The 22,371-nt window shown below is 37.9% G+C and overlaps 2 protein-coding genes across 2 annotated transcripts; both read right to left on the minus strand.

The window, feature by feature from the left end:
* Positions 1-5,085: 5,085 nt before the first annotated feature.
* Positions 5,086-7,115, minus strand: LOC103698650 (uncharacterized protein ECU03_1610-like). Its single transcript, XM_008780687.3, has 2 exons — positions 6,833-7,115; positions 5,086-6,020 (listed from the first exon to the last, which is right to left on the minus strand). The coding sequence occupies exons 1-2, from the start codon at positions 6,971-6,973 to the stop codon at positions 5,406-5,408; spliced, it is 756 nt and encodes a 251-aa protein (XP_008778909.2). The 5' UTR covers positions 6,974-7,115; the 3' UTR covers positions 5,086-5,405.
* Positions 7,116-8,985: 1,870 nt separating this feature from the next.
* On the minus strand, positions 8,986-21,648 carry LOC103698651 (potassium transporter 7-like). The gene is made up of 6 exons (XM_039124938.1): positions 19,418-21,648; positions 18,439-18,491; positions 18,211-18,325; positions 17,751-18,005; positions 14,635-15,157; positions 8,986-9,877 (listed from the first exon to the last, which is right to left on the minus strand). Exons 1-6 carry the CDS (start codon positions 19,818-19,820, stop codon positions 9,355-9,357), a joined length of 1,872 nt encoding a protein of 623 aa, XP_038980866.1. The 5' UTR covers positions 19,821-21,648; the 3' UTR covers positions 8,986-9,354.
* Between the last annotated feature and the right edge of the window lie 723 nt (positions 21,649-22,371).

Genomic DNA, 22,371 nt, shown 5'->3' on the forward strand with positions numbered 1-22,371 from the left:
ATATAATTAGTGTTTTAAATCGGGTTTCTTTCTTGTGTCTGAGGGTTGCAATATGGATGTGCAACGAAGGAATAACTGAAGAGCGTAGATTACGTTTACACCCATTTTGAGGAGGTTCTCGGGTAAATATGGTGGAGTCCATTCATGAGTCTCTTGAATCAAACTTAAAAGGGTCATTAAGCTTATCTAATATGAAATCTAAATCAAGCTTGGACAAGCATTTTATCAAGATGAGTTCTTATATATTTTTGCAAGCCTTTAACGTTCAACTTCAATTTACTTATTAGCCAAGCTTTAGAATCTATTTGAACTTAGCTCTTCCCTGAGCCATACCCAAACAAACCATTACCAAGCTGATCCCAAACCATTTAGAAATAGTTTAGATATTTAAGGCCGCAGATTCATAGAAAAAGCATATATGAATATGTAAATATATGCTCCTGCAGTTAATTTTATTTTAATTATTCATGAACTTTTTGGTAAGTTTTCTATTTTTTAAAATTAAGAGAATATTGAATAAAACCAATGTGTGGATCCGTGCAAACATATACTTAATTTCTCACCTCTACTATTCCAGCTATAATGATAGAAAAGTTTGTAGCCGGACTTAAAATATAACTAGACTCTGGCCTCTTTATAGCTGCACTCTAATCCCATAAAATTGTGATTAGATCCTAACCCCCCAAAAAAACAGGAGATGAATGATATATGTAAAAAAAACTCAATAGATGTGCGTTACTTCCCCTCTGACTCTGCGTGAAAAGATCAAGGATCCAACTTGCTAGTTTCTGCCTCGTATTTGTAAGCAAGTGCCAAAGACCTTAATTAGCAACTTATAGGAAAGAACTGACCTGAGGTGCTAAAAATTAATTTAAAACAATCGACCAGACCTTAAGTTAACTAGCCGTAGCTAAAGAAGAAGGGGTAGGGGAAGGAAGGGACAAGCCCATCCCTACGTAGCAGCCTTCACTGGGCTCCGTCCCACCAGGAGAATGTTCAATGCGGGCAGAAATGACCGTGTGTTGGGCACCCCGACCGGCTTTACTCATGCCTTCCCCACCCATGGGCCCGGCTATGGCATTTAGAGGTGTTTGGTTTTATAAATCCCTATTCTTCCCACCAGATCTATGCGAAAATGATGCCATACTTAGGCCAAATCTAACCTAATTATGCACACCCAACTCCATGCCCGAAATTAACGAGAAAGCGAGGAACAAACCTTATTCATGCTTCTAAAGCCAAATTACAATTTGTAATTGTACATTGCACTGCATTTGTTTGATATGGAAACCTGCATAAAATTATAATTCACAGCAAATGTAAGCACCTTGGGCTACAAGCACCTCTAATTGGAGACTTATGTCATAAAACTAGTCCACCGCCAACCGGCCTTGGGTCCTTTGGGTCTGGCGCTCTTCTCAATCGCGTGCACACTGAAAGTTTCAGTCGGATGGTGGCAATCTCACTATATTTAATTTTTTTTAAAGAAAATCTACATGACCATTTCTGGACCATGTATTAAAACAAACAGAAGCTCAGCAGCGGAGGAAAAATAATAAGAAAGCAAAAGGCAATTGATGTATATGGCCCTTGCTACAGCTTATAATAAGGTTCAACTAATTAAAACACATCATGGCGCCAAAATATGGTAAATCAGAAGTAGCAACTAGACAAGCCCAATGCCATACCGTCGAGCTTACATATCAGGAGCTCTTTATAGTTGGCCGCATCCTAACCGAGAGTTTCAATGATCATCAAAATTCCACTGATGTTACGGGCATGACACCATCCGCACACGAAACATTCACGCCCAATGTCCAAGCCGTACTCAACCCAGTCACTTTCGGTCGATCTATATGCCTTAATTCTTTGATGGTAGGTATGCTCCTCCACCATACATATACGAAAAAAAGAGACAGAGAAGATAAGAAAGAAGAATGCCATAACAGACTGAAAGACAACCTCCTTTTATTTTTGATTACAACATTGACTATCGGATAGTTTTCCATCGAATACGTTCCATCCAAAAAAAATTCCGTTGCTCTGTACTATTTCAAATTGAAGTGCTACCATTCGCTGAATACCTGGGCTATAGCGATCAAGCGCGGCTCAGCTTCTCTAGTTCTGGACAGAGCAGGAGGCTATCAAGCTTTATAATGTTATTGCGGCGCTTCCCATCCTGGTGTTTAGAGCCAATCAGTTCTTAGTGACGTCACTTTTAATTTTTATAATTCTTCCTTCAACGCCTTTATTTAATGAACATTCTTTTATAACGGACAATTTTAATTCCCTTCCGGCATCAATGAGTGAGGCCACTGCAACGCTAACAGCCGCTGCTAGTAACTACAATATGGGTGCTGCTGCGTCTGGAGAAAGCAGAGGAATCCCAACAAAATGGATCCTATTGTTCTCAAACGTTACAGAATAATGGCTGCCAAGTCACTTAATCCGCTAGTATTAATTAAGATGCCAGGAAGAAACGGAACACAACAAAAACGCTAACGTTCCTATTAAGATATAGGAAACTCCTATGAAAATGATCCAATAAATAGTGGCTAATGGCAATTAAAAGAAACAAAACTCCCTCGATGCAACCATTAGTGCTCAACAAAAGAAACGTCTTGGACAAGTATAAATTAGAACCTCTGGTGCATACTCTCAAACAAGATCACGAAGAAGTTTGACATGGCTCCCTCCTCCTCTTCCACTGCCAAAAAAATTTTAATGGCCATCATCGTTCTCGCTGTGTTCTTCGCTTATGGTGCATATCTTCTTCTATTTCAGTGTAGAATTAAAATAGAAAGAACATGTAGCCATGAAGGCCTCTAAACACATCATTCTTTTTTATTTAACATTCATGTAGCATACCTTAGTTATGCTCGGATGCTCTAAATTTTTGTGCATGCAGGTGTAAATGTTTATGCTAACTCAAAAATTATTTTGTTGTCACAGCAAAAGCAGCTTATGTTTGTGTTGGAACATGCGATGACATCCCAGACTGCAACAAAGAATGCCATAACTCTGGATATAGCAATGGAGGGCAATGCATGCTGCCACTTTACGAAAACTGCTGCTGTCTTAGATGATCAATATATATTCTATACAGAAAAATGCTATGCAACACTTCTGTATTTCCAACTTCAGTTCATGCTTGCTGGTTCATTATAAATAAATGTAATTCATGGATTACAAAATGTCAGCAAGGCACGTATGAAACATCTTTATAGATATCAAAATAATTGACATATCATAAGAATTTTTAACATTTATTACTGTTTTACTAAGGGAATTTATCAAGGGCCAAAAGATTTAGCTACATGATCTCTTTGTAAACATGTTATCAATCTTGTTGGATAGAAATTAAAGATGGATATGCAAAGGTGAGACGAGATTTGGTTTCATTGATATCATATCCCGTTTGGACATATATTTAGATAAATATAGTTTTCATTTATATTTATCTAAGTAAAGGTATTTTGTGATTGTATGTTGACAAAGTGGCTAGTATCACTCATACTGTGCAGGGAAATAATTGTACAGCTAGTCAGCTATCAGTTTCTATTTGATGACACTAGCTAATAGTTGGATTTCTGATACAAAAAATCAAACCTATTGAAAAGAATCCGTGACTCGTAAGTTTGTAAAAGCAAAAAGGAGAAATAAGAGAGAAAAAATATTATTACACAAGTCACTACATATGTTTCTTGATCGGTATTCGACAAAATTACTTATGCTTCATCACCAATTACAGTAAACAATCATCTGCAACGAGAATATGGCAGCAAGAAGACTCCACTTAACAAAGGGTGAAGCCACTACCCAACCCCCATGCACACACATGCATACATAAGATATATATATATACACACACACATGTATATCTATATATATACACATATATACATATATATGTTTGTGTATATATCTATGCATATGTATGTATGTTTGTGTATATATCGATATATGTAGGTATGTATGTACATATAATTAGTGTTTTAAATCGGGTTTCTTTCTTGTGTCTGAGGGTTGCAATAAGGGTGTGCAACGAAGGAATAGCTGAAGAGCGTAGACTACGTTGCACCCATTTTGAGGAGGTTCTCGGGTAAATATGGTGGAGTCCATTCATAAGTCTCTTGAATTAAACTTAAAAGGGTCATTAAGCTTATCTAATATGAAATCTAAATCAAGCTTGGACAAGCCTTTCATCAAGATGAGTTCTTATATATTTTTGCAAGCCTTTAACGTTCAACTTCAATTTACTTATTAGCCAAGCTTTAGAATCTATTTGAACTTGGCTCTTCCCTGAGCCATACCCAAACAAACCATTACCAAGCTGATCCCAAACCATTTAGAAATAGTTTAGATATTTAAGGCCGCAGATTCATAGAAAAAGCATATATGAATATGTAAATATATGCTCTTGCGGTTAATTTTATTTTAATTATTCATGAACTTTTTAGTAAGTTTTGTATTTTTCTAAATTAAGAGAATATTGAATAAAACCAATGTGTGGATCTGTGCAAACGTATACTTAATTTCTCACCTCTACTATTCCAGCTATAATGATAGAAAAGTTTGCAGCCGGACTTAAAATATAAATAGACTCTGGCCTCTTTATAGCTGCACTCTAATCACATAAAATTGTGATTAGATCCTAAACCCAAAATAAAAAAAAGGGAAGATGAATGATATATGTAAAAACAACTCAATAGATGTGCGTTACTTCCCTTCTGACTCTGCGTGAAAAGATCAAGGATCCAACTTGCTAGTTTCTGCCTCGTATTTGTAAGCAAGTGCCAAAGACCTTAAATAGCAACTTATAGGAAAGAACTGACCTGAGGTGCTAAAAATTAATTTAAAACAATCGACCAGACCTTAAGTTAACTAGCCGTAGCTTAATTAGGCTCGGTCATGACAAACGCTAGCACAGTTAATTATAGCCCCCTATCCTACACAATGAAGACACTTTTAGCATATTCTCAAAATTAATTCAAGACAAGCAGACCCTAAGTTAATAAGACTGTTTAATTAGGCCAAAAATCCATGCAATAACTGAAATTAAGCTCTCACCCAAAACTCGACTTATTTGAACCAATTTTGAATTAATTATGACCACAACACAAGCAGAAAATCCATTTCAACTATGCATCATGTTGAGGCTCATGCTTGATCAGGCCCAGTTCTTTCACACATTTTTTCCAATGCTGCCAAGTTATAGCAGATCATTAGAACCTGAAATTGGAAACCCAAATTTCACCTGGTCATGAGGATATATAAAACAGCAATGAACTACTTACGTTCTGCCTTGGATGCATGAAAGAAACACATTTGAAAAGCATCTCGGAAAGAACATTAAGAGCAAGTAGGTAGTTTTCGCAGCTTGGTTGTGCTAAGGCAATGGCTGCTTAATCTTCCATCCTCTCTCTTTCTTTCCTCCTTGTCTCCTCCTCCAAGCTCTCCCCTGCTGCCGCCACATCCTCCTCCGTCGGCTCCTCTCCGGCGTCCTTCCCCACCACACTCTCCTTAATCCTCTGCGTCGTCTCCTTCGTCGCCCCCCATGCATCCTGCACTCTCTGCTTCGCCTTCTCCTCCATGCTATGCACAGTCTCCACCACCTTGCTTGCCCCCTCCTTGGTCTTGTCCTTCACCATGCCGGCATGTTCTTTCACCTTCTCGACCCCTTCACTTGTTGTTTTCTTCACCTCCTCTCCCATATATCCAATTCCATCCTTGGTCTTGTCCTTGGCTGCTTCAGCCTTCTCCTTGGTCTCGTCCATCCCTTCCTTCATCGTCTCCTTTACTCGCTCTGTGGTGTCGGATGCCTTCTCTCGTGCTTGTTCCTCCGTTTGCTTCACCTTCTCACCCATGTAGCTGCTTCCCTCCTCGGTCTTCTCCTTCGCAGCTTTGGCATTCTCCTTAGCCATATCCACCCCTTGCTTCATGGACTCCCTTGCTCTTTCGGCTGCTTCATTTGCTTTGTCTCTCATCTCCCTATCATCTCCCGTCCCACTGTTACAAGCCTGAAACAGCAGTACTGAAGTCAGAATGTAAAGCTATGCACTCAACCCTTATTTGTGGCTTAAACTCGGTCGGAAAATTCGCTTTCAGTCCTTGTAAACATGGAAATTTCCAAGCAGGCACAAGACCGACTGTTCTTTCCCTTCGCCTGTCAATACCCTCCTTTAGCCCATGATGCCATACTTGGCCACCAATTTTCCTCGGGTACAACTCAATTTATACATGAGCAAACCAGATGACTTTAAACAGAACACTAGAATCTATAGTAATAAAATTATAAAAAATCACCTTAGGATTTGCAAAATCTCAACTCAAGGAAACCAAGCGTTTTTCTACCATAGTTTTCTTTCTTACTTACTCATTCACAATATTCTCTCTACCTTTCGTCCCAATTGCTGGTATCAAATAAATTGTTAGGCTACTGTGCTCACATCATGAAGGAAACGAAGTTTCTTTTTTTTAAAAAAATGCCTAAACAATTTTAGTAATTGCACACTCAGCTGAACCAAGACGTAGTCTTAACTCTCTGGAGTTTGAGTGCCCATATTATGAGGTCGTAATTATATGAAGGCCCGAGAATTCAGTTTCCTATCCGTCCTAGTCCCTTGACCTCTCTGGCTAAATTCATGCAAAGTCCTTGACGGCCAAACCAATACTTCTTTCTTCTAGAAAACTGTTTCTGAGCCTTCGCACATCAAGAAGGTGTGCGAATAAAAAGCACAACGACTAAAAAGCAATAAAAAGCTAAATAGGATCCAAGTGATATCAGGAGTTTAACCAAAAGAGTGGAGAAAGATCAAGGAAAGAAGGGTACCTGTGAGGATTTTGGACCTGATTGGAAACGGAGCCGGTTGGGCTTGTGAGGTAGAGAACGGAGGGAAAGAGAAGGGTTGGGGAAGGCCTTGGAGATGTTGGTGACCAAGACACCTCGTCCTCCTCCAAACATGGCTGCCATCAGTGCTATCAACCAAGTCCTATCCTCTTACTTCTCCTTGTTTACACCTTGACGTTTGGAGATCTCTTCTCTGCTTGGTACACCCTAAACCACTGTTTCATGAGCTCGTTGTGAGTAGAAATAGCAGGAGAAAATGAGGTGGGGTATGATTTGAGGCCGACACGTGGGGTGACACGTTGCGTGCATGCTGAGACAAGTCAACACGTGGCGAGAATGGTCGCCGTGTCGGCATCGCATGCACGGTCTAAGTTTACTTCTGCGTGGTCTAAAGTCTAAACGGGAAACTATTATTCCCTAAACAATAATATCTATTCTTTTTACTGAGCTTCTAAAAATATTTAATGACATTTATTTTTGGGTACCAAACATCATTCTGCAGTATCTTTGAGAATATCTTATATCATGTTTGTCTCAAACACTGATCCAACCATATGTAACACACCTGATCACGCATGTTGAAGCTGAAATATTAATTGATTTATATGGATGTTGGACGCATTGATTTTGCTCAAGTAGTGAATCATGAGAAGGTTTACACAGAGGTTGCAAGACTTTATGACAATGATATCTGCAGTTCTTACAAATGCTATATGTTGAAAATGTGGTATATGTACTCCCGAGGATAATTTAGCTGTTGATTGTCTTGCCAATAATGAGATGCTTCTTAACATGAGTTATCTAAGTGACAAGAAGTCTATATTCCTTTGTTTGGGTAACCATGAACATCCTCTACAGGAGGTTGACCTTGTGTGTTGTACCATATCAAATGTAGTAGGGGCCAAAGGAAGAAGAAACCTCGGTGGTATGTCTTAAATATGGTATCAAGAAGCAATGTAGAATGCCATTTGAAGGTTTAAATATTTTAATTCCTTCGTTGAACTCTGAATCTTCTAATCAAACTATATCACGTCATTTAGAATAATTATGGCATTGTTCGTAGACGTCTAATGGTGCGTATTAATAGAAATTTTTATAGTAGGGTTGCAAATGGGTGAAGCTGAACTGAGCTTTGGCTGCATGGGTTGGGCTTGACCATGGGAGCTCAAGCATACCTTGGGCTCCAACTTAGCTTAGTCATAAAGAACTTTACATTCATCACCAAATACAATGGTGTTAGTTAACAAAAGGAAATTACAAGCCATTAGATGTGATCTAAAAAGCCTAAAATATCTACACACAAAAAATCATATATTTTCTTAAACTATGTGTCAAGTCATTTCAAAATCAACACACTATAACATTCTATCAACTATATATTTAGGGTGACTTGATGCGTAAAACAAGAATCTCCAAATCATATAAATTTCATATATAGATATTTTAGATCTAACAAATCACATCTGATGACTTTTATTATTATTATTTGACTATTGATATTAAATTTGGAGGTGGATGTAACACTGGTACGTTGTTGAATCGAAATAAGGAATGCCAATCTTTGATAATTTTGTCTTTACACCCCTTATGTATTATAACTGCGCCCTCTCTCTATGTAACATACTAGCAATAGAGAGAGGGCATATTTGAGGAAGGACGGAAGAGCAAGTGATAAAGTCCAGCATATTTAAGAGTCAAGTCCAATTTGTTCGTAAGTTTCATAAAGGAGGTTAAACAGTGAGAAAGTTAGTGGGCAGGTGGCATTTTTTTTTTGAAGATAAATAGAAGAAATATTCTCAACATAAAAAATGATAGACAGAATCAAAAAAAATTATAGAGAGAGAGAGAGAGAAGAGACATGTAATCAGAAAATTCATTAAGTTGCTTCAGTAGACATGGAGGACCAGGAATAGTTGCAATGCTCAACAGCAAAGCATGAAAAGAGATAGTAGAAATTATCTTGTTATGACAGGAGGTGAATGCAGGCGGAAATTTTCGCCCATCCTCTTTCCCAAATCATCAGAAACAAGCATGATAGCCGAAACAGACGCAAGTTACAAGCCCTCAGTTCTTCATGACCTACTTTAACACGCCAGTTTATAGAAATGATTAGCTTCGAATGACAAAGACCAGGATAACAGAAAGGATGTGTTTCCTATAGTAACATGTTCGCCAAAATTGATGTGCTGATATCCTTTATGAAATATTTTCTGACATATAATGCGACTGTTGGTTAGTCCAGTATGTTCTAAAGATAGATGTCACATGAAGAACAACAAAACAACGGGAAAAAAAAAACAGCATCAGTAGGTACTGTAATCTGTGGACAGCATAATTTCTTTCTCAACTTGCAAGGCAAATTTACTTCTTGTCAGTTCTCTGTCACGAACAAAACCATCCATCGACCGACCCATGTCCGTGTGATTCTAGCTTCCTGTAAACAGTCTGATGTCTGAGTTGAAGAAAAGTTAACCTTAGACTGGCCAAAGAGTAGTCAATATTCCCTAAACCATGTAGGTCATGCCAACTTGCATTAAATTTGTGCGGGGAACAGTCAATGTTGTCATCGCTCTCCTGCTGTTCCTTCTCAAGAATGCATAGAAGTAATTTATGACTAGTTTCTTGAGAAACCAGGAGTCCTTTCTGGCCCTAATATCACCATGCCCAAGTAGGTAGACAACTCCTGACTCTTCAGCCTTGTTTATCAATGAAAGCTCCTGCTCAAGATTCTGTCTGGCATCTGGCATGGCTTCATCTCGAGCCTCATGAGATGAAGTGCTTGCTTCTGGGCTTGGCCTCTCAGTGCAGTTATAAGCAGCCAAGAGAGGGACATCAAGGGAATACATACTGCCATTTGGAGCTATAAGAATTCTTGAACGTGATGCCGCTGCTTCGGCATCCGAATCGCTATCTCCACTCTCTAATAAGCGTTCTTGGTCTTCTCGACGTATGAACTTTTCAAGACTCCCAAGAAGTAGCTGTTCAAACATTTGGTGAGGCTCTTTCCTTACATCCTTGTAGCCATACCTATAAGGAAGCAGCCAAGTTAGAATTACACAAATGGTTATACAAAATACTAGTCTTTTCCCCTCAACTTATGTGAAATGGTGCAAGTTAAAAATGTTATGCTACTGAAGGCAGTACCCAGAATCCACTATTTCATAAAGCCATATCCAAAAATTCATGTTTATTTGATAAGGCACAGAAGATTATGGCTATGCTAATCTATGTACCTTAACATTTAAAAATTAAAACCACCACCAAGAAAGGTACAGGAAACAGCACAATGGTAAATCTATCAGGCAGGAGGCATGGACCATCTAAGTCTGTTAGCCCGGCAAATTTATAAGAAAATCATGTTATAGCCACTGAATATTATTTGTGGGAATGGTGCCCTAGATGCTTCCAGACAACTAAAAAGCACACATCATCTAAAATTTAGAATATCTCAACTTCTAGCTTTTAATGCAACCATGGGCTGATTATCATGTCACATTCCATCAATTTTTCTGTGGAATTTACATATGAGCAACTTGGACAACAAGAAAGTCAAAAAATACAGCAGCAGTAATTTGGAGAACGGAAATGCATACATACCTTATCATAGCTGGTAAGCTGTCCATTTAAATGGGATCAGCTTTATGGATTAAATTATTGCAAACCAAGTATAGATTACTTATCCTAGTCACATTTTTTTGTTGCCTCAACGAAATCCAGTTGAGCTTTGCTCAACCTTTCCCCCCAAAAATGTATGGGTGACTTGAAAACCGGGTCAACCTTGTTGCCCAAGGAGACAACCCAAAAGGAGGGGTGAATTGAATTTTAATTTATTATTGACCAATTAAGAATAAGGTGAGTGATTAACTAAGTCTATTGCAAGTGAATTAGTTAGATCACTAGATGCAATGAGTGAAGAGAGAGAAAGAGACACGGTCCAATACAAACACAGAAAGGTTTATAGTGGTTCGGAGCCAATTCTTGCTCCTACGTCCACTCCCCAAGCCGCACTTGGGAGTTCACTATAATTCCTAGAATTATAGCCGGTTGTTTTGCAAGCTTACAACCTAACTTGTTGTTTTCACGAGATCACAACGAACTCGGTCGGTTTTGACAGGCTCACCGACTAGAACCACTCGATTGTTTTTCCGGATTCACAATCAAACCCAGTTGGTTTTTTCCGGTTCACCAACCACAACCTTACACCGTTGGTTTTATCTTTGGCTCACCAACAAATCTTACAACCTTTGATTCAATTTCCTGATTGAATCAAGTACAAACACAAGAGTTTAAAGTTCACAAGAAAAGCTTCTAAAAAGCAAATATGAAACAATATAAACAAGATTGAGTTAGAAGCCCTCAAACAGATTTGAGATGAGAAAGTGGGGGCTTCTCGATTTCTGAGTCTCCTCTTGAAGGAGCTGAAGGATGTAAGACAGTAGATAGAGCTTTAAATGTGAAGGAATCCCTTTTGGTTTGAGTTGAATGCACTTTTTCCTTCTTTTGCTTGGATTCACTCTTCGGAAGCTCTTGGTAGTTGAAAACCTTTAATACTCAAATTGAATAACTCTCTTATTGTCTACTACTGTTCACTCTAGCTATTTAAGTGATTTTCTTCGAAAAATAGCCATTAGAGAGTGATTTGGAGCCGTTTTGACCCGTCTGCACAATCTGACAATGTATCCGTTGGGATCGGAGTTGACTCACGCGATCTAGAATCGACTCGTCTGTTATTGGAGTCGACTCGTGCTTTACTGGAGACGACTCGCCCACTGTTCCAGATTTGAATTAAAGTGTATGCCTCGTCCTGGGGTCGATTCGGACCAAATTGGAGTCGACTCGCCAACAGCTGGAGACGACTCGGGCACTTAAGGATCGGCTCGTTCTCAGAATTCCAAAAACCCAACTTTCTGTTTTTTTCTTCCTCGAGTCGACTTGATTTACTTGGAGTCGACTCGGCTGTCTTGAGAAGCGACTCGAGATCTTCGAAAGACGTCTCGTTCTCAGAGACCGAAAAATTGATTCTCTGTCTTTTGAACTGATCTGCCTCGGAGTCGACTCGGACCTTGTTGGAGTCGACTCGGCTAACTTAGGGGTCGACTCTGGAACACTTGGAGTCGACTTGTTCACAGGATCTTCGAAACTGAATCTCTGCCTTTCAGACTGTTTTCCTCTGGGAGTTGACTCAGACAAACTGGAAGTCGACTCGGCTGATGTGGGAGACAACTCGTAGTCTTCGCGAGTCGGCTCGCTAACAGGGTCTCAAAAACCAACGTTCTGTCTTTTTGTCAATTTTTCCATGAAGTCGACTTGGGACCATCTGGAGTCGACTCGCCAAGCATCGGAATCGATTCGCTAACAGGGTCTAAAAGTCATCGTTCTATCTTTCTGTCTGTTCTTAGTCGGAGTCGACTCGGCGAGTTCCGGAATCAACTCGAACTTGTGCCAGAAACTCCAAGTGTGCAGGAGTCGACTCGTAAAGTTCAAGAGTCAACTCGTGATGCAGACTTTGGTTCAAATAAAGTTCAATATTTAACCAAAATACTCTGAACCAAAGCTCAAGGCACTTAGACAGAAATTCATAAAGATTTACCTGAAACACTAGATTGAATTCATTAGAACAACATAAGGCATACTCAAATGCTTTGAGCTCATCAAAATCAATTAGGAAATACTCAATCACTCCACAAACCTAACGTCAATCCTCTCTGAATTAGTGTGCACTTTCTAGCTAAGTAAATTGTGGGCAAGAAAATACTAAATTAATCCTTAGACCAGTTTTAAACAAGAAAAACTATGGAAGTTGCAAATGCAAAACATGTCTTATAAAATACACAATGTGAGCTCTTGTAATTAACTTCTCGAATACTCTAAGATATGAAAGAGCCTATGAAGAAAAAAATGATGGAAGTTTTTGTTCCAAGGAGTGCATTTATCTCCAAGGAACTTTTTGCAAGCTTTCGAGTCAAGTAAAATGCAATTGTACAATAAAAACATATACATCTAAAGAACTCATAGCTAGAAAGAAACATAGTGCAAGACAAGTATTTAAACAGTATAGCAGTGATAAACAAAGTGACAGATCTCTCTATGTCTTCTTAGCTCTTAACAGTATCAAATTATTGCCAATCTGATTGTACATCGATCATTATTACAGCAGGTCTAGCTACAATTATAAGGTTACTTATGCCCTAAAACAAGCAACAAATTCTTATTCTTTAAAGTAATATGGTAGTAATGGGCCACCACCAATATTTGAACCAAGGTTTGCCACACCAGTGCATACTGCCCCATACCGAGCAAATACTATATAATAACGGTATCGAACTGAGACTCAGTACAGGGGTGTACCATGTCTAGTACGCCAAACTAACACCAATACCAGGTGTATCGACACTGCATCAATATGGTACTAGTACGGAGTCTGGTGCCGAGATTGCAAATGTTGGTTTGAATGCTGGACCATACGCAAGGACAAGCCCTTAGGAGAGTGGTACCAACCAGCTGAGCTAACTGTAGCAAGTTCTTCCATGGCAAAAAAATCAACGGTAGTTGCAGAGTAAGATAGAACATTCTTTCGAAGCTGCAAGAGATAAAATGACTCTCCAACAAGCACATAATAGTTAATTAGTGAACAATGATTTATGACAACATGGACCTGGTCAGCATCAGCACATGCCCACAACCAAAGTGGGGAGGGGGAAGGCAATAAGTGATGTATGAGGGTGCCTTTGAAATAGTAAAGGGTCCGAAGAACAACTATGGAGTGGAAAATACAAGAGTCGGTAACAAACTGGCTTATCAGTTGCATAATCTAGACAAGATCAAGCAAGGAGATCATCCCTAATACCTCGGTAAAATGTGAAATATTTTGAACATTGACGCTCCCTCTTTACTTTCTTACTTTCTGAATCAAGAAGGCTGTAAGTCTAAATTCAATTGAAATTTCTCTTTATGCGTGTACACTTGTTATAAAAGCATCACTTCCTTCGTGGGCAGTAACTCCAACATGCACTAGAGTACGATGGGGCTAGCAGTAGTTTTATTTATTTATTTATTTCTGAAGTTTAGAATTATTTTTTGAGATAATTGTAGTAATTCATAAGCAGCCAAATAAGTTACTTTTGATTGTCATCTTCTGCCTCTTTCTTTCCCATTCCAGTAATGAGCCCAGAAGGCCTGAACCAACATGAATGTGCTAAACATCTCCTTTTCAAGAAATTTATGAGCCCAGAAGGCCTGAACCACCATGAATGTGCTAAACATCTCCTTTTCAAGAAATTTAAACAGGCTAGGAATTTTATCAAAATAATGGAAGTTGTAATTTTTTCCTCCCCTATTAAATGGTGGATTCCATGTAGTTATCTACTTCATGAACAAGGACTTTGACCAAAGCCCTTAGTCTCTAGCATCCCTTATTGTTCACAATCTGAATTTGTGAACCAAGATTGGACCAAGATAGCTAGAAAACTTAACAAATGAGACATAAACATGATTATTGTGTTTAAGAATTTATGTAGCTGTGCAATAAGCATATGCCATAGAACATCCAACAAGATAATTCATACTAGTACTTGAATTTGAATGTGCACCAAGCTAGGGCCAGCAGTAACTGAGCTTGATAGACCACCAACCCAAGAAATATGAAATAAGCATGATTATCATTTTCAGAATATGACCACATCAATAAGCATGACCTTGTCTCCAAATAACCTTATGTTTTCACAAACTAATGCTCCAACAAAATTAAGTCATGTCCATGTCCAAAACACTGGGATACGACATACCTAGCGATGCAACGGAACATGTGATAGCTCTTTGGGCAGACACGCCGGAAGAGAAACCTTTCGCTCTGAGGAACTACAGGAACTGGCACATATTTTATGCACACAAATATGATCATAGAGTGGATTGCTGGAAGGGTGGTCAGAAAGTGTCCAAATATTGCTGGAATTCCTTTCACTAACTCATTGTAAACTAAGCTAATACCAGGGGCTCTAATGGTACCAAGGTTGCAGCCCAACTCCATCATCAGATCCATTGAAAGCTTCTGTTTAACTTCGGATTCATACTTTAGCTTGCTCCCATAAGTCCATATGTACATTATCATAAACAATATTGCTGCAAAAATCAACAAAACCCAACTTCCAGCCTCCGCACTACCCAAAACAGAAGTGAAGAAAACTAATTCCAGCCCCAGAAAGAATATGACAAACAAAAGCACTATGAAGATGTTAATCTGCCATATTAGAAGCATAATGATGGTTACTAGAATTGTTGTCATCATCATTATTCCAAGTTCTGCAGTGCCTGCAAAAAAAGATTCTATATATAAAAGACCCAAACAGGAAAAAAAGAAGAGCACATGTAAAAAATATAATTTAACTGCATGTAACACAATAAAAAGAAAAAAAATAGTACTGAAGAAAACAAATTAAAAAAAAAAAGAAAATTGTGATACCTTAGTTTACCTATAACTACTTTTCTTCTTTCAGTAATCACATTCTAATTGGGCTTCTTGGTTTATATTAATAAAACCTATACAGTAGATCTACCTACTTGCCAACTGACCACCTACACTTCATGGCAAGCCCTCTCTTGCCCGAAGTTGCCATGGCCTAGAATTTAGTACCAACTAGCTGGTTGCCATCAGGTTAGGACTTGCCTGTAAAATGTTATAAAATTTCATCCCCGCCTTTGTCTGAAAAACTTAACCCATTAAGAAGCGAGGAGGCTAGTTAGTTAAGGTTTAAATATTATTTTCATCTTTTGTGAATTTCTTCTTGTAGCTTACATCACTCAAGTGTTTCAAAGATATATCCACTAATTATAATATGATTTTTGGTGTCAAAGTAGCTGGTGCCAGAATTAGTCTTATTTCTACTTTTACAACACCAATTCCTTTTGAGCCGGTTCTGACAACTAGTTTTATGTCCACCTTTACACACTTTGAGCCTCCATCTCTGGGTCCCTCCATCTCTCTCTCCAAGCCACCTGCCATGTTTGCTTAATATAAAATAACAAAATAAACTCTCATCTGCCTATCCTTGTCCATTCTCTCAATTTCTCTTTTGAGATCATGAAGATCCATTTGATCTTTACTCAGCACCAAGTCAATCGAATAGCCCTTCCAATTTTTTCATCCAATTCCATTAGTCAATCTTTGATGTACTTATAGCAATTCACTTTGGACACAAGAACAACATTCCATCTATTCATATCCATCCATGAATGCCTATTACCGTGTCTAATTTCACTCTAAGGTATCTGTCCATGTCTCATTCTAGACATGCCCTCGTCTTCAAAATTGTGCTTTGCTTGGTTCAGCCTGCTATCTTAAAGGGAAAGAGAGGGGGAAAAGTGCATGAAACAATGAGGAGTGTATTAATAAAAACGCATGAATTAGATGGGATTACATCCATCCTTGTATCACGTGCACTGCACATGCCCAAATATTAGTTCAAATGAAGTATAAGACACGAACATGTAGTAAAGACATCAGAGCACACATCAACTGCAGCCATTGAGTTGACAGTCAGCAGCATGTCTGAAAATTACGAATGCATAACCTAAGATGAAAAGATATTCAATACTAACTCATGGAGTATATCATAAGAATTAAGAAGTCTTATTGGACTCCAGTACCTCAACAGAAGGACTCTTTAGCCAGCTAGGGAAAAATCTTACATAGCCTATTACAATAATAGATATGAATCTTAGAAAAAACCAAATAAGCATCAGGTCAGGCTAAAAGGTGTATGCTGGAAGAGCATGAAATGCACGTAAGTATGGCTAAAAGAATGTATTATATATGCTGAAATAATTTCAGATTGCAAGAGTTTTCTTCTTTACCATATTCTTCATTGATTTCTTACTAATCTTTTCTTTAATTATGCTTCTTAACAGTATCATCAAAGAAGTTTGCGTGCAAATAAGGTAATATTGATTGAGCCAGGGAATCAGCATAGTGCCACTGTACAACCAACAGGTACAGGAAGAAATAATATCTTCATTACAAGAGAAGGATCTGATTTCCTGTGCAAAGTTTAGAAATAAAGAGATACATTTCTGGAGTACTTAGGCAAGATACCTCAGCATGCACAATGCAGTAACCATAATCAAGCCCAAAGGCTTGCCAGTAACGTCCATTTTACTCCAAGATGATGGACCATGCAGTCAGCGCTGCAAATGGATTACATTGACCCACTTGCAATCCAAAACTTACACAAAAAGAATCTGATCTAGTTTCAACCAAAGTCAGTTGGACTACACTTGGACCGATAAATATGACCAATCACAAATATGGACAATTTATGGATCATTAAGTGACTTGTCTTAACCCAAATAGCCCAAAACCATGAATTATATTTTTCACAATCCACATCGACATTAAGAAACAGATTTGTATATAGTGATAAATGTTATGTAGGTAATAATCAATCTGTGTTTTTGATGATAATATATAGCCAAGTGGAATGGGTTGTTAATAATGTCTATACATTGTTTAGTTGTTATTCTGTTGAATAATATGTTTAGGATATATAAAACAACAAACATGTACATGATTTGACCCCCCCCCCCCCCCCCCCCCCCAAAAAAAAAAAAAAAAAAAACTGATGGATCAATAAAATAAATATTGAATATGAGGTAAATGAAATGAATTAGACTTGGATTCAAAATTTGACCCAATTCAAAATGTGGATTCAATATCACGTTTGATATTCATTGAAAAAATAAAATCATGATTTTCAAATATAAAACCTCCAAAAGCAGCCATTAGTTTCTCAAGGCTGCCTAATTTAGATTTCTGTTAAGGGAACTTTGCGAAACAAATATGACAAATGGAAATTTATTGTTTGAATGGAAAAGAAATATCAAGGAATCAGAATTGATTCTACATTACCATTTGCATTGCCAATGTCAGTTATGCTTCCAAAGGTGGCAACAAATGCCAAGCAGAAGACCAGCAGAAACCAATTTATGACCGGAACATATATCTGACCCATGAACTTCCGTGATGTGTGAATAATTTTGAGACGAGGAAAACAACCAAGCGCTGTTGATTGTTTTATGCATGAAAATGTCGCTGTTGTCATTGTCCGACTTGCAATCAATGCAGCAATGTTGGCTACGAGAAGGACTGGCCAAAAAGCCCAACCTGATAACCAAATATAAGCATCATGCATAACAGGATATAATGAATCAAACCAAAATAAAATTAAAAATTATTCATCTGAGAGAATTCATTCATAATGTGTTTTCTATGCATAAAACATCAGCCCAGAAAAAAGTAATTATCGAAACATGGTTTATCTACTTGTTAAACATAGAAATGCATATAATTAAATAAATCTCCAGCTTACTTGGGATGGACGAAAAGAAGACCTGCTCAGAGGTAGTTAGATTTTCCATAAGGAATGCAGCTTGGCCAAGGTATCCCAACAGAAGGCAGGGCAGAACCAAAAACACAAAAGTTAGCTGCAATAATTACTTAAAGCAATCAGAATGTCAAAAGTTAAAAAGAGGTCTGAGGATGTTTAAGAAGCTGCAACAGGAAGAAGGTATCCAAAGCACAGTGTGTAATTCATTGCCTGAACAGATCCTACAGAGAAATAGCAAAGATCTGCAAACATTGCCTCAGAACCTGTAAAACAATTGGGCATAAGTGTGGGTGATATTTTATGATCATGAATGCACATGATGAAACAGTAACTACAAAATCTAGCCCCATTTCCTGGCTAGAATCCTGATAAAAAGACCAAAATATCTATTATTTCTGAAAAGTAAGCATCAACAAAGCACAACAATAGACTAAGTAGTTTCTGAAACTTTTAGTTCAAGAAACATTGCTTGATTTACCATTAAGGGTCCATTTAGCTCCAAAGAAATGTATGGCAGAGACCAGTTAACTGCTTTTTATGAAAAACAGATAAATTGGATACTCATTGCTTCAAGAATTTGGTTCAGAGGAATTCTTTTTTCTTTATTCTCTGAGAGGTGGAAAAGGAAGTGGAAAGATCACCAAATACCAGAATAAATCAGATCCTGATAAAGAAATGAATCTGATCCCATTTTCTCCCAGAAGCAAATTTCAACTACACTATTTTCAAGCAGACTGCAGAAGTGGCCACCACCAACCACTTTTTGTTTTCTTTTGCCTTTTCCTTGATAACAAATAAACACATCTGGTATGTCTTATTTATCCATTGATTTCTGCTTCAAGACAAAAAGATTGGAGGAGTATTTGATTGAATATTAAGAATATTGCAAACACATAGCAATAAGCTATTAACTTCATATGCATCTATCGATCTAGTCGAAGATTACCCTGCTTTAAGAATACAATTGTTCCAATAATCTTGAATTAATTCATGTAGAACTAGCAAACTCAAAGACTTACAGTTAACAATCCAAGAACATAAAACCACCAAAAGTCTAAATGGTTAAGCCACTTCTTCACATCAAATATAATGTTTCCTTTTTCTGGTAGTAATAAAATACCAAGAGTACTTTTAAAAGACATAATCAAGTAACATCCATGCAATCATAGGTCACCAGTTTGCACTTTACCTGTTGCACACAGGAGACAACCACCAAGAGATAACCAAGCCTGAGTTAAATTCCTCTCAAAATAATAATAGACGTGGACAGGATTGAATGCCCTCAAAACTGTTACACCATATTTTACAAGATTGTAGACTCCAATGCCCCCTAGGGAGCAAAGCCATACAAATAAAGCAGGGCCAACTGCAAGCCCCACTTTGCTGGTTCCATACTTCTGTACACTGAACAAGATTACAAGAAATGCAACTGAAATCATCACCACTTTATCTGCAACAAGTTTTAGGAAAATATTAATAGTTATATATATTAGTGAAAACACTAACAGAAAAGCAAATGCAATGCCAACAAAGTACTTCAATTCTATAAAGTCTGTCTCCATGAATATTGACCATAGGACACAAATAAACATTAAAATGTACAAGAATCCAACAAACTGGCATGCACTTCAGTTACCCAAAGGAGAAGAAAAAACAAAAGTTAACATTATTCTTTATAAGTTGAGACACACAGAGATATATATTTAGATTTCATTATTTTTGAAAATTTTAACTACATAATTTTTAAAGCATGTTTTGAAGTCCTATTTTAAGTAGGATTGTATTTGAAGACTCTTACTTTAGGTATATCTTGGGTTCAAGTCATAGAGTTGTTATGATTTGACTTTTTTGTTGTTTTAAATGTCTTTCTATCTAGTCTTATATGGGATTCTGAATTTTGTATTTTAGGAACATTTGGTTGTAGAAATTGGTTACTTGATTTCTAAGAGTCCTAGTTTACCTGTAGAATAAGTAATGAAGACATTATCAAAAAGACCCATTAAGGCTGGATTAAAAATGATCGTACATGGTTTGTTTTGGAAAAAAAAAGAAAGAATTCTTGAGACCAGGTTTGATCCTACTTCTCTTTTCCTGGATCAAGAATGATTATACGTGGTTTGTTTTGAAAAACAAAAAATAAAGGATTCATTTGTATCAGGTTCAACCAAGGTCCGCCGTACCGGTACCGGTCGGTGTACCGGTGGCGGCCCAGACTGGTACATATTGGTCCAGTCCGATCCCGTACCGGTCCCAGTTGAATGGTCGGATTTTGAATTTCGGTGGTTTTTTTTCTTGAAGTTCTGTCTCTGTTGGATCTTATTTTGTGAAATCAAGTGAAGTTTGATGTTTTTTTATTATTTTTTTATGATTTTTGATGTTTCTATGTTTAAGTTTAGCGTTGAAGATAGATGATGCATCTTTTTACTTCCATTCCAAATAATACAAAATTACAAATGATAAAATGAGACACATAAAATATCTTCAAATTAAGATATAATCATTTACATACATTTAAAGTACTATCGGATATCTAAAATTGGAACGAGTGCCGATGGCTCTCGTCGATATCCGAATTATAAGTATAGTCAGGAGGAAGTAGATCAACCCAATCGGGACAGTACCGACCGATACCGACCAGTACCGATGCCAGTACCGGTCTATTTTTCAAAAATAAACCTGCAGTACCGGATCCCACGTTGATCCGGTACCGTTTTGCTCCTGGACCGGTTCGTACCGGCCGGTACGGCATACCTTGGGTTCAACCCTTCTCGCACCCCTCCCCCTCTCTCTTCTATTAATTTCAACCTCTACTGAGATTACCCTCTTTTTGCGTTCTCCTAAGACTCGCTATAACTCTTATTTCCCGCATAAATATAAGATGTATGTTTGAACTTTTATTATAGGATAATAGGAGTACGATTACTCCAGACCACCACCAGTTGACAAATCTCCTATGTTAAAGTGCCTTTTTTTTTTAGGTTTTTAGACAAGGTATTGGTCCAAAGAATAATTATCCATTGTAGGACCATAAGGTGACTTTTAATCCAAACCCTTCAAGTCCTTCCATGCACTGTGGGTCATCCCCAACTGGTCCTACATAACCAAGTCTGCATTGAATCATACCAAGCTTTGTATAAGCCGCCACTTCTCCAAGAAGCATGCAGCTGCTCAGTAATTGTTGGGCTTCCATGAGCTTGAACAGCTACAAAATAATCTATATGGTGGAAAAAAACAAAATCCATAAGTGCCCTTCCAATAAACTGGTAGTGGTATGGTAGTAGCTAGCAGCACTGTATACAAATGCAGGAGCAGCACAAACTTTAGTAGTCGCGCATCAAAGCCAGAAGGCATAAAAGGCTTAGATACAATCTATCACTGACACAGCAAAATGTGAAACAGCAATAAAGAGATCAATGCCAGTAAATTAGAAGATAGGTTTCCATCTATAAAAATAAAATAAAATATCCATGGATTGTAAGAAAAATTAATATAAAAAATGTAAATCAAATTACCTTGGATGTGCACGTCATCCATGTCTGGACAATCAACAGGTGGCACGTGCGTAGACTGAGACTCGTGCTGCTGGGGCTCGTCGGGCTGTTGGGACCGTAGGGACTGATCGGAAGAAGATCCCACGGATGTGTGCTGAAACTCAACATCTCTGAATCGTTTTCCTCGCGGCATATTGTTACCTAGTATGCACAAAAAGAAGCAATATTAGTTAAATAATAAATAAAATCTAAATGAATTGCAATAGAATATGTCTGTTTCAAGTCACCTCACCTCATGCTCTTACTGCTCCAAGTCAGAAAGCAAGGACACTAATCTTCATGTTAACAGTTCATGAGGATTTTGCCCTTCTAATTTTCAATCCCTAATCCCCCTTGGAGATGCTTTAATTCATGTAGACTATAGAGGGTGGATAATATGATCCCACATCACTGTGTCTTCACCAAGACATTGGACCAAATTTAGTATCTTTCAGCCCAACGCCAGATGAACTCCTTAAGAGACTAACCATATGATTCTCACGTTGTCAACCACCAAATAGTAGCAGTGCCTTTAAAAGAAGAAACCATTGATGCAAAAAATAAACTGCACTATCAATAGCACCATGCTTTTATTGCTCCAGTATAGTATTCC

The sequence above is a fragment of the Phoenix dactylifera genome, chromosome 1 (genome assembly GCF_009389715.1).
Source record: "Phoenix dactylifera cultivar Barhee BC4 chromosome 1, palm_55x_up_171113_PBpolish2nd_filt_p, whole genome shotgun sequence".
Taxonomy (NCBI): Eukaryota; Viridiplantae; Streptophyta; class Magnoliopsida; order Arecales; family Arecaceae; genus Phoenix; species Phoenix dactylifera.

What these genes read in the sequence shown, in the direction of transcription:
- LOC103698650 (XM_008780687.3), bottom strand. Translation starts at nt 6,973, where the DNA reads ATGGCAGCCATGTTTGGAGGAGGACGAGGTGTCTTGGTCACCAACATC. An exon ending in CAGGTCCAAAATCCTCACAG is followed by an intron (nt 6,021 to 6,832) that starts GTACCCTTCTTT and finishes CTGCTGTTTCAG; the next exon opens with GCTTGTAACAGTGGGACGGG.
- LOC103698651 (XM_039124938.1), bottom strand. Translation starts at nt 19,820, where the DNA reads ATGTTTATTTGTGTCCTATGGTCAATATTCATGGAGACAGACTTTATA. An exon ending in TCTCTGTAGGATCTGTTCAG is followed by an intron (nt 18,326 to 18,438) that starts GCAATGAATTAC and finishes TAATTATTGCAG; the next exon opens with CTAACTTTTGTGTTTTTGGT. An exon ending in TGACATTGGCAATGCAAATG is followed by an intron (nt 15,158 to 17,750) that starts GTAATGTAGAAT and finishes CTTTTTTTGCAG; the next exon opens with GCACTGCAGAACTTGGAATA.